The sequence below is a fragment of the Polyodon spathula genome, chromosome 54, assembly GCF_017654505.1.
Source record: "Polyodon spathula isolate WHYD16114869_AA chromosome 54, ASM1765450v1, whole genome shotgun sequence".
NCBI classification, from domain to species: domain Eukaryota; kingdom Metazoa; phylum Chordata; class Actinopteri; order Acipenseriformes; family Polyodontidae; genus Polyodon; species Polyodon spathula.
Window position 1 is genome coordinate 413,054 of NC_054587.1, and position 12,336 is coordinate 425,389.

Genomic DNA, 12,336 nt, shown 5'->3' on the forward strand with positions numbered 1-12,336 from the left:
TTCAGTTGAGTGTGAAAAAATAAGGTAGGTTTTACCAACTTTGCAAATAATCTACAGGGTATTATTTTCACAGATAATATATAATTATCCTTGCATATAATCCTATCAGGTTAATACAATTTCCAAAGCAGCATTTATTGAAGACAGCAGCAAAGCGAATGAGACAAATCCAAAAGCCACATGGGAAATGACACAAAGACACACAGCGATTCAGATGGAAAACAACGTGTTTTTTCAGTTGGATCAGACTTGTATTTCATTGCTGAAGCACATATAATTTAGTGTAGCTCACATTGCCATTTTCAGAATGCAGGTTAACATGATGTCAGGGATATTTACATAGACAACAGTGTCTTGGCTTTCTGAGTTCTGCTCTTTCTCTCAAAATGAAAATGACAGTAAATACGCAGTATAAGCCCTGCATTCACATCAAACAAAAACCATTTGAAAAAAGAACATAGATATGTATAGATAACAGACAATCAAAACAATCTGGATAGATATTTTCCCCAGACCAAAATAAGCTTCTAAACGATTTTACTGACAAAAGCACTTGCTGTATTTAATCGTGAGAAGTATCTAACACATATTGATTGATATGATGATGTTCACACTAAACACTTAAGATGCTCCTCAGATATCTACTGGAAAAAAAAGAAATTATCTCACATTTGCACTGCCTCTAGTCACGACGCCCCTGTGATTTACAATATGACAAGATCTGTGCTCGTATCCCAGGTCCAGAAAAACGGATAGATTCGCTCGGTGAAGACGTCAGTGAAAGTATGGATCAGAGTTCCACTCTCCACGTCGTAAAAGGACAGCCGCCCTTCATCGTACACCAGACTGACCCCCACCTTCTGGACCTTCAACCCGGGGGCTAGAGACGTCAGGGGGTCAGTCAGGGCCCATAACTGCTCTCCGTACCACCACAAGGTCCAGTACCCATCCCGTGGGAGCATGCTAAACTCCCCTTTCCTCTGGGCAGAGGCTCTGGTGACTCCCAGCTTCCAGTGCTGGTTCTCCCCCACGTCCACCTCCCAGAAGTGGCGCCCTGAGGTGAAGCCCTCCTTGCCCACGGCACATTCCCAGTAGTCGAATCTCTCGGGGTTGTTGTCGGAGACGGCCTGTGTTTGGTCGCCCAGTCGCAGGCGTTTTCCATCTTGGGACAGTATCAGTTTCGGGTACGCTGTGTAGGGGTCCAGAACCACACCACCTGTGGAGAACAGAGCAGACGGTGATATAGCTGGAGGGTATTGCAGGATCTCGCGATGGTGAGACGCAGTACAATAAACAAAGGCTGAATTTCTGTTTTTTTAAATAAGAGCATCAGAAGAGTTGGGAACAAGAAGAAGCTGTTCAGTCCATCAAGGCTCGCCCCCCTAGTTAGAGCACCATTCTCCCCAGCTGGGGGGGGGGGGGGGGGCGGACGACTCATTTAAAAGCACCGAATCTGGTCCTTAACGTTCTCAGTGTTTCAGATCCTACTGTGTTATCCAGTTGGCTATTCCATGCATTTATAAAAAGGGTTTCCTGTCTTCTGTCCTGTCTTGAACTTTATCTAGACCAGTTATGCTGTTTTAGAATTTAGTCAAGTCCGCTCTTTCCCTTCTTCAAAAGAAGGCAGAATGGAAACATAAAATACTCAAATATATCAACTATGAAGCCTTGTGAGTCTTAAACCTGTCCTCGATCCATTCTTTCTCGATGACATAAATGCCAGATTGCATCCTATAACTGGGACCTCTTTGGAGATATCACATTGTTGGCCAGATTTATAGTATTCATTCTAATAATATATATTTTTTTTTTAAACGTTTAATTTAGTTAATAAAGTATTACCTTTTGGAGAGAGATCCATGCTGGAATCTAAAAAAAAAAGAATAGATTGTTTCAATTAAAGTTGAATTCTGAGCAATCCTTTGAGCTGTGAAATTATTATTATTATTATTATTATTATTATTATTATTATTATTATTATTATTATTATTATTATTATACAATATTTATGTTATGCCCACCCCTCATTTTGCTTAATATTAACATGAAAACTAACCAACCAACATTCCAGTTTTCAGAGTGTTGTATTCACTTGACAATAGCATGCAAGACTACAGCTTTGGCTAAAAGTTTTGCATCATCATCACCCTCTATACAGAATTAACTCATTTTGTATCTCATCCAAAGGACGGAGCACAAGGAGGTTCAGTGACTCGCTCAGGGTCTCTCACACACACACAGTGAGTCAGGGGCTGCTGCAGAGTCTCTTCCAATAGGACCTCGTTTGTTTGGCGTCTCATGCGAAGGACGGAGCACAAGGAGGTTCAGTGACTCGCTCAGGGTCTCTCACACAGTGAGTCAGGGGCTGAGTCAGGCGATTTGAACCTTCTGGTATCAAGACCCTTTATCTTTAACCACTGGACCACCAAGCCTCCCTAGAGATCTGATTGGCTGGTGGTGGTCATTTAATTTTCAGTAGTTCAAATACAATGCCTGTTTACATGGCTCTCCTAGAACCAGAACAAGAAACTAAAACGCTTACTGAAACTAGAAGAGTAGGCAGAGTCGGGTTCCTCTGTCAAAAAAAAAACAGAGAGACACTTTTGTTGAAATGAATGCAGCGCTAGTTATATGGATTAACACATTTTAAACAGATTAATTAATTAATTACTTAAAAATAATTAAAATTAATCAAATCAAAAGTTTACCGAGATGCTCAGGATAAGTTGAAGTCGGTTTCTCTGTAACGAAAGCATAAGAGAAAGTATTTGATTAAAAATATGTGTGTATATATATTATATATATATATATATATATATATATATATATATATATATATATATATATATATATCTCTAGTGGCACCGTCTCTCTTCTTCCTATTCCTCTTTACATGTAGTCCCCAACTATGATACAGGACTACATCTTACGGAAGGCCTTAAGTCGGAAGCCTTCTTACAAAGATAAACCCAATTCCAAACCCCAAGGCATTCTGGGACATGTAGTCCTGTAGCTGCGTGTTTCTGTAATATAATTACGTGTGATTGTGTTCAGTAATTCTATCCTTTATTATTATTATTATTATTATTATTATTATTATATTATTATTATTACCCTCACTCAGGGTCTCTCACACACACACAGTGAGTCAATGACTGCTGCAGAGTAACTTCCAGGACCTCGTTTGTTTGACGTTTCATATTGGCTGTTGATAAACTTACCGAATGAAATGTGTTGATTCTGCACATTCACCGGGACTGGCAAAAGAAAAGAGAGTCAGCCTTATTTCAGTGGCTAGTTTTCCTTTAAAAATCATATCCATCAACAATCTTCTTTATTAAGCCCTGTTTTCAGCTCTATTTAAATTTTGAGATTGTTGACTGCCCTCTGTTGTCCAACTGGTGCGTTACACCGCGCTCCCTCTGGTTTTCGGGACCCTCCACCCGACCACGTTGCATATTTGAAAAAATTAAAAAATAAATATAATTGACAGCCTTACCTACATTTTCTGACAGCACATCATCAACTAGAAAGAAAATTAAAATAAAATGTTGTCTGAGTTTCACGGAAAGAAACAAGATCAAATCGTGTTGAAATAAAACAAATCACATTTGCGTTTCTATTGCGTTTCTAACTGAATCAACAGCCGCTTATAAGAGACGACCAGACCTCTCTGTGCTTTACAATGCTTCCCTGTGCTTTACCAGACCTCTCTGTGCTTTACAATGTTTCCCTGTGCTTTACCAGACCTCTCTGTGCTTTATAATGCTTCCCTGTGCTTTACCAGACCTCTGTGCTTTACAATGCTTCCCTATGCTTTACCAGACCTCTCTGTGCTTTACAATGCTTCCCTATGCTTTACCAGACCTCTCTGTGCTTTACAATGCTTCCCTGTGCTTTACCAGACCTCTCTGTGCTTTACAATGCTTCCCTATGCTTTACCAGACCTCTCTGTGCTTTACAATGCTTCCCTGTGCTTTACCAGACCTCTCTGTGCTTTACAATGCTTCCCTATGCTTTACCAGACCTCTCTGTGCTTTACAATGCTTCCCTATGCTTTACCAGACCTCTCTGTGCTTTACAATGCTTCCCTGTGCTTTACCAGACCTCTCTGTGCTTTACAATGCTTCCCTATGCTTTACCAGACCTCTCTGTGCTTTACAATGCTTCCCTGTGCTTTACCAGACCTCTCTGTGCTTTACAATGCTTCCCTGTGCTTTACCAGACCTCTTTGTGCTTTACAATGCTTCCCTCTGCTTTTCCATCGTTTAATACACTTTTATAAAGGGTGCCTGTGTGATCAAAATGATCTGTCACCATTCTACTTACACCCATTCCCTTTGGAGCTCAGAGAGTCTGGATACATTTTCTTCCCTGTGCCCAAAAGGAGACAAGTTATTATTTAGCAAATAATGCAATTAACATTATTATTATTATTTTCTTTGTTTTTGTAAAAAAAAAAAAAAAATACCTCCAGACTATAGGTGTCGCCAGTGCTAACTGCTGGCTGCCCTCACAAAGAGGTTTGCAAAGGTAGCCATCTTTGTGAGGTCAGATAAGGTCGGTACAAGCTGGTCAAAGTGGTGGAGTCTGTGAGTATATGGAGAACTGCCGCATCTGACCTCACAAAGATGGTGGCATTAATGGCTTTTGAGAGGACGTCAATTCCCGCTCAGTAATCAGAGATATAGAAACGCACTCGTGTGTGAAAATGTCAGACCGCTTTGTAATCAGGCGCCTTAAACAGCTTATGAAAAGCCTCCTGCGTTTGCCTGCGTGTGGCTCCGTGTTCTTTTTCTCTCGCTATTTGAAACTGCATATGTGGATCATTAAAGTCATACATTAAATGAGACGATCGCTCAAGATTTTCAGTTCCAGTCATTTTTGATTTCACGCAGCAAATCAAACTGCAGATGCATTGGGGTGATGTAACGAGCGCGCACACGGCTGTATTGCAGGAGAGCAGGGCTGCGCACTCACCTAGTCGTTTGTGAAGCTGACCTGCACATGAAAGAAAGAACATCGATCAAACATTGCAGCAACAATAGGAGATGAGAGATATCACATAACCCCGCAAAGCTCTGCCCAAAAAGTGTTGCACCAGTCTGTAGAATGACCACATTTTGCTCAGTAAAGTCGAATGAAACCTGCTGAAATAATGTCTACATATCGAATTATATACCAGCGTTTTCCAAGAACAAAACAAAACCTGATGATAATGTTTTAAATCTAACATGAAATACCACCGGAGTACTGTTAAGGCTTCGGCTGTAGACGTTTGTGATATACCCGATGTTAAATAAAATATCTAAATTTTGTACAGAGGGAAGGAGAGGTGGGAGAGAAAGGGAAGGGAGAGATAGAGGAGAGAGGGAGGGGATGGAGATGGATGAGATGGAGAGAGAGAAAGAGATTTTATTTTTAAAAGTTTTTTTTTTTTTTTTTTTTTTTACAATGTCTCAATTCTAAAATCAATGCAGCACTTTTGTCCAGAGCTGTATATGTGGCAGCTGAGTGCTTGCAGTTTCTCTGGGTGAATGTGTGAATTACCTGCTATGCTGCCACGTTTCTTGAAGGCGTACGCGAAGAAGGATAAGAGAACAGCTGGAACTCCCAGTTTGGACAGGAAGGAGGCAGCCCGTGATATAAGGAAACCTGAATCTGGTCAAAATTCAATAGTTTTTTTTTTTAAATCCCTACAAACACATAATATACACCATTCAAAAACCTGCCTGCGTAAGGAACTACAGGTCCCATCATCCCTCACTGTTACTGTCGGGGCAGTGGCGTGCTGGGAGCTGTAGTTTGTAGTCCTTATTTTGTTGCTACCCTGAGAACAGGCAGTTTAGTAAAATGTAATTTCCCAGGTGACATATCGTTATCATATTAATACCCTCTCTCTAACAGCAGCCTGGAGATTTAGCTGCGCTTCTGTAGTCAAGTTCTGAGAGTTCCTTACTGTCGTCTTTGACTTCTGCTGTCAAATCTTGTCCGCTTATCAGCCCTCTCCCCTCAGAAACGAGGGTCCAGTCATCAGAGCCATACTCCGCTTCCCGCTCGGGGGACCCTGCTTCAACGGAAAGAGAAACGAATCGTTCTTTTTACAGCCCAAACCGTCCCGGGACTGCAAATCGCAAGGCGCTCTGTTTAATAATCCCACAAGGTTTTGAAACACGTTGCACTGTAAGCCTCTAACTGCTGCGTGTTTGCAAGGAAGTTCCTGAGTAAATCCACGCGTGCTCACACATCGCTACAATGGCAATAATGCACAATTACTAGATGTGCTAAGTGCGTGTGTGTAGTGTTGTCTTTCGATAACCCTTTGCATTGCGTGTTTTTAATTACCGGCATTGTCGCTGAAGGAGAGATCCACTGGTAACGTCTCCAGCGCTGAAACAAGGACAGATAGAGTCAGGTTAATGCATAAGGCTCTGTCTGTTGTAAACGAGAACTCGATCTACACGGCAAGCCGTTTTAACATTTAATCTCAATTGTTGATATCAAGAATGGCATTTTTGATATCAGTACTGTAATCAAGAATACCATTCTTGATATCAGAAACGTCATTCTTGATATCAGAAATAGAATTGCAACCCAGGATCTCAACCGATGTTTCATTATATGTTGCTCACCGTTCTCCTGGGTGTTTTCCAGCAGGTTCTCCCCTTGGGGGAGGTACTTCTCAACGCCACTCATGAACTTGCTCTGCAGGTCCGAGTGCGCCCCCTGCAGGCTGGTAAACTTCTTGTGCACCGATGTCAGCTGCTCCTCGACCGCGGCGTACCTCTCCTGCAGTTCGGAGTAATCCAGCTTCATCCCTTCCAGCTTCTGCACCAAATCCGCGTGGCTGTCAAACAAGCTGCTGTACTCCGCGCTCGCGCTGGACATTTTCGAATCTAAAACGCGCACGAAAGAGAAAAGCCTGCCGATCAAATTCCCCGTCTCTCTCCTTCCCGTCAAAAAATACACCACGCTGTGTTTGCAGCTTCCCACCGTTTACTAGAGTTTAGTGTGGCTTGCCGTGCTTTAAAATATGCTTTCCCACGCCTCTCTGTGCTTTACAATGCTTCCCTGTGCTTTACCACACCTCTGTGTGCTTTACAATGCTTGCCTATGCTTTACCAGACCTCTCTGTGATTTACATGCTTCCACTTAAACTGGTAAAGCATAGGGAAGCATCATAAAGCACAGAGACGTCTGGTAAAGCATAGGGAAGCATTGTAAAGCACAGAGAGGTCTGGTAAAGCATAGGGAAGCATTGTAAAGCACAGAGAGGTCTGGTAAAGCATAGGGAAGCATTGTAAAGCACAGAGAGGTCTGGTAAAGCACAGGGAAGCATTGTAAAGCACAGAGAGGTCTGGTAAAGCACAGGGAAGCATTGTAAAGCACAGAGAGGTCTGGTAAAGCACAGGGAAGCATTGTAAAGCACAGAGAGGTCTGGTAAAGCACAGGGAAGCATTGTAAAGCACAGAGAGGTCTGGTGAAGCACAGGGAAGCATTGTAAAGCACAGCAGAGGGTCTGGTAAAGCACAGGGAAGCATTGTAAAGCACAGAGAGGTCTGGTAAAGCACAGGGAAGCATTGTAACACAGTTAAACATTCAAGTAAATCTACAGTGCAAAGAACTAAGTGAAGCAAATAAACTTTAAAATAAAAAAAAATTTTCCCATCCCAACCCTTTGAGAGATTTCTCAACCTGCTCTTCCCTATTACTCAGCATTGACAAGGGAGAGTGCCGTCAGCTTGGCTGATATTATAATGACAGCTTCTTAACCTGCTCCCTGCCAAACTCACCTAGTGTTGGAAATAAAATCAGAACGCAAGCTGTGTTTATTAATGCAGCTTTCAACACATTCTCAATCAATGCTTCATCAATATTTTTTGTTTTGCAGCATAGTAATTGTGCACAATAACATTGTGACGGTGTGTGAGCACACATTGATCTTCTGAGTAACTGCTGGTGTTAACACACAGTGGTTAGAAACTCTGCAATGGAAGGAGTTCCCTGCTTTAAGAAGCAGGTTCTCATGTGTTTTGCTGGTCTGAGTGTCCTGTACTCACAGTGCAGTCCGGCTCCTGCTGTAACTGTGCTGAGGAGCAGAACGGCCAAGGCTTGCGTGGTCCTCTTGTAAAAATTCTCTTTGCTGCCAGGTTCTCCCGATAGCTTCGAAGCTGAAAAGACCATGAGCAGATTTAAGGACGAGGGAAGTCCGATCAGCCCATTCCGGGCAGCTGATCTCTCGAGCTGGGTCATCAAGGATCCCAGTGATTCTGCCTCGACTGCATGACTGCCCTAGGCAGCCCCTTCCATCCTCCTCACCCCTCTCTGTGTGAAGAAGAAGGGTCTGCTTCTCTCATTCTCCTAAGTCTCTTTCTCTCTCTCATTCTCACTACCTCTATCCCCTACATAAAGGTCAATATAAGTGCCCCAATAGTTTGAATGCAGATGAATTCAATGCTAATTAAAAGGCCATTATGTGTAGTTACAATGCACTAACCCTAACCCTAACCCTAACCCTAGCCCTACCCTTACCCCTAACTCTATTCATAACACTAATCCTTTTCTGATACAAATCTGTACTTGCACATATCGCGAAGAAATAATTTCACATTAAGTGCATTGCAACTATGCATAAGAGCATTGTTATGATGTGTAAATACACAGTAATTATTGCATGCCACCTTCACCATCAAGTCTACGTTGAAAAAAAAAATTGATTTGTGTCTCAACTGGACTTTCATGGTTAAATAAATCAAATCAAATCAGACAGATGGCTTGTTTTGTTTCTGTCCTACGTTGACATTGCAATGGAAAAGGTTGATGTTTTGCGTCAGGTATACAGTTTTTAAAGGAGAGAGTTGTTTGGAAGTGATCTTACTCTTTGAAGTCAGGTCGGGAACATTCTGTCCCCTGTTCTGTCCGGTTCGGTTCAGGATATTTTCCACCAGGTCATTGTTAAGCCCACCTTCCGGACTGGAGTTCCGGGGATCAAATCTGTTGCGCGTTTGGTTCATTCTGCCCGGACTGTCATGAGTTTGGAATAACAGATGTTTCTGGAGTTGGTTTCTGGGAGAGAAAGTTTAGTTAGATAACTGCTGTCTGGTTTATCTGAGTTCTGAGAGATGAGCTGAGCTCAATCTATGAAGGAGTTGGGAGCAGAAATCACTCATCTGCTCCTGAATGAAGATGAAGAAGAAAAGATTGTGAATGAAGGTGAAGAAGAAGAGATTGTGAATGAAGGTGAAGGAGGAGGAGGAGGAGGAGAAGAAGAGGATGGGATTGTGAATGAAAGTGAAGAAGAGATTGTGAGTGAAGGTGAAGAAGAGATTGTGAATGAAGGTGAAGGAGAAGAAATGTGCAGATGAAGAAGAAGAGGAAGAATACATGAATGAATAAATGAATGAACGAGAAGAAACTAGCCCCTCGTGTTGCTATGGGTTTTAATTTCTAAGACTTGAGCCTCTCTCAACCCAAGAAGAAACGCTGACCAGTGTGTAAAATCTATCCCATAAAATCACATTCTGTGGTACAGGCCGCATCAGTCAACACTAACAGACGTGTTTGGGAGTACCGCTGGGTGTGTGCGGGAGAAAAAAATAAACAGTCACACCAGTTTGCAAGGCGTGGCTCCCTGTTGCCAAGCAACACTTGCTGTTTGCTAAAGTCTGTTTTTGTTGAATTTATTTTGGTATATATATATATATATATATATATATATATTTTGGCATAGGGCCTGTCCTGAAAATATTTTTTTAAAATACCTGAGGTACAATGTTGGCAAAACAAAGTAAGGTTCCGGTTCAGGACAGAAAATAGGAGTGACTTTATTTACAGAGAGCATCGTGAGAATCGGGAACTCCCAGTAATGTTGTTGAAGCCGACACCCTGGGATCCTTCAAGAAGCTGCTTGATGAGATTCTGGGATCAATAAGCTGCTGACAACCAAACGAGCAAGATGGGCTGAACGGCCTCCTCTCGTTTGTAAACTTTCTTATATAGGCCACAGTTATGTAAGATGTTCCATAAAATGCATATTCAAAAAAAAAAAAAAACATTTCTGGGGTTACCACGGCAACAGTGGTACTCATTAAAATCGTTTGCACATATTTGATGTGGCGATTAGCTATTCAGAATTTTTCTAAGAACAGGGCGAGACAAACTATGCTCCCCTGTCACCTGAAGACATATTTTTAAAAACTGTTTCACATCCTGAATTGCAGTAATTAGCTTATAATTATCTAAGGGGTTCCCCCGAACAATTAAGGGTTCTTAAGGTGTCCGTTTTGTCTACAGCTCTGGCTAAAGGTTTTGCAACACCCTCTATATAGAGCGAACTCACTCAGCTTCATAGAGTCCAGTGAAAGCTGCTGAATAATGTTCCCTTGTTAACATATTGAATTGCACCCCCTCTATATAGAATGAACTCCCTCAGCTTCATAGAGTCCAGTGAAAGCTGCTGAATAATGTTCCCTTGTTAACATATTGAATTGCACCCCCTCTATATAGAATGAACTCCCTCAGCTTCATAGAGTCCAGTGAAAGCTGCTGAATAATGTTCCCTTGTTAACATATTGAATTGCACCCCCTCTATATAGAATGAACTCCCTCAGCTTCATAGAGTCCAGTGAAAGCTGCTGAATAATGTTCCCTTGTTCTCATATTGAATTGCACCCCCTCTATATAGAATGAACTCCCTCAGCTTCATAGAGTCCAGTGAAAGCTGCTGAATAATGTTCCCTTGTTCTCATATTGAATTGCACCCCCTCTATATAGAATGAACTCACTCAGCTTCATAGAGTCCAGTGAAAGCTGCTGAATAATGTTCCCTTGTTAACATATTGAATTGCACCCCCTCTATATAGAATGAACTCCCTCAGCTTCATAGAGTCCAGTGAAAGCTGCTGAATAATGTTCCCTTGTTAACATATTGAATTGCACCCCCTCTATATAGAATGAACTCCCTCAGCTTCATAGAGTCCAGTGAAAGCTGCTGAATAATGTTCCCTTGTTAACATATTGAATTGCACCCCCTCTATATAGAATGAACTCCCTCAGCTTCATAGAGTCCAGTGAAAGCTGCTGAATAATGTTCCCTTGTTAACATATTGAATTGCACCCCCTCTATATAGAATGAACTCCCTCAGCTTCATAGAGTCCAGTGAAAGCTGCTGAATAATGTTCCCTTGTTATCATATTGAATTGCACCCCCTCTATATAGAATGAACTCCCTCAGCTTCATAGAGTCCAGTGAAAGCTGCTGAATAATGTTCCCTTGTTAACATATTGAATTGCACCCCCTCTATATAGAATGAACTCCCTCAGCTTCATAGAGTCCAGTGAAAGCTGCTGAATAATGTTCCCTTGTTAACATATTGAATTGCACCCCCTCTATATAGAATGAACTCCCTCAGCTTCATAGAGTCCAGTGAAAGCTGCTGAATAATGTTCCCTTGTTAACATATTGAATTGCACCCCCTCTATATAGAATGAACTCCCTCAGCTTCATAGAGTCCAGTGAAAGCTGCTGAATAATGTTCCCTTGTTAACATATTGAATTGCACCCCCTCTATATAGAATGAACTCCCTCAGCTTCATAGAGTCCAGTGAAAGCTGCTGAATAATGTTCCCTTGTTAACATATTGAATTGCACCCCCTCTATATAGAATGAACTCCCTCAGCTTCATAGAGTCCAGTGAAAGCTGCTGAATAATGTTCCCCTATTGAATTGCACCCCCTCTATATAGAATGAACTCCCTCAGCTTCATAGAGTCCAGTGAAAGCTGCTGAATAATGTTCCCTTGTTCATATTGAATTGCACCCCCTCTATATAGAATGAACTCCCTCAGCTTCATAGAGTCCAGTGAAAGCTGCTGAATAATGTTCCCTTGTTAACATATTGAATTGCACCCCCTCTATATAGAATGATCTCCCTCAGCTTCATAGAGTCCAATGAAAGCTGCTGAATAATGTTCCCTTGTTAACATATTGAATTGCACCCCCTCTATATAGAATGAACTCCCTCAGCTTCATGGAGTTTCTTTAATTGCACAACGATGTTAAACAAAACACCTATAGATTATCTTCGTAATGTAATTTTTTTTTAATAAAAAAACCAATGTCTCGACCATTAGCCACAGCTGTACACATTCCCGCTCTATAAACACGCAACAGAGGCGGCTGAGAATTAAAAGAGACTTACCTGGCTGCCGGAGACGTGGTCTGTGATGCAGGATGAATAGATACTAGTGCTTACTTTGCAAGGCAAGGGTGTGGATATCGTAGCAGGGCAGGTTGACCGACTGTGACTAACAGCCGTGCAATTAAAAACATTTCAAG

The 12,336-nt window shown here is 41.8% G+C and overlaps 1 protein-coding gene across 3 annotated transcripts; it reads right to left on the bottom strand.

Moving 5' to 3' along the window:
• On the bottom strand, window positions 1-12,336 carry LOC121307281 (E3 ubiquitin-protein ligase TRIM39-like). Of its 3 annotated transcripts, none has more exons than XM_041239462.1 (15): window positions 12,200-12,336; window positions 8,879-9,066; window positions 8,061-8,171; window positions 6,633-6,896; window positions 6,346-6,390; window positions 5,960-6,067; window positions 5,551-5,661; window positions 4,981-5,001; window positions 4,330-4,374; window positions 3,500-3,526; window positions 3,222-3,257; window positions 2,709-2,741; window positions 2,543-2,575; window positions 1,843-1,869; window positions 2-1,216 (listed from the first exon to the last, which is right to left on the bottom strand). In XM_041239462.1, exons 2-15 carry the CDS (start codon window positions 9,012-9,014, stop codon window positions 705-707), a joined length of 1,509 nt encoding a protein of 502 aa, XP_041095396.1. In that variant the 5' UTR covers window positions 9,015-9,066; window positions 12,200-12,336; the 3' UTR covers window positions 2-704. The 3 variants fall into 3 exon arrangements, with proteins under 3 accessions (XP_041095397.1, XP_041095396.1, XP_041095394.1); XM_041239460.1 differs by having other exon boundaries at window positions 3-1,216; window positions 5,960-6,070; window positions 12,200-12,335; XM_041239463.1 differs by lacking the exon at window positions 5,551-5,661 and having other exon boundaries at window positions 1-1,216; window positions 5,960-6,070.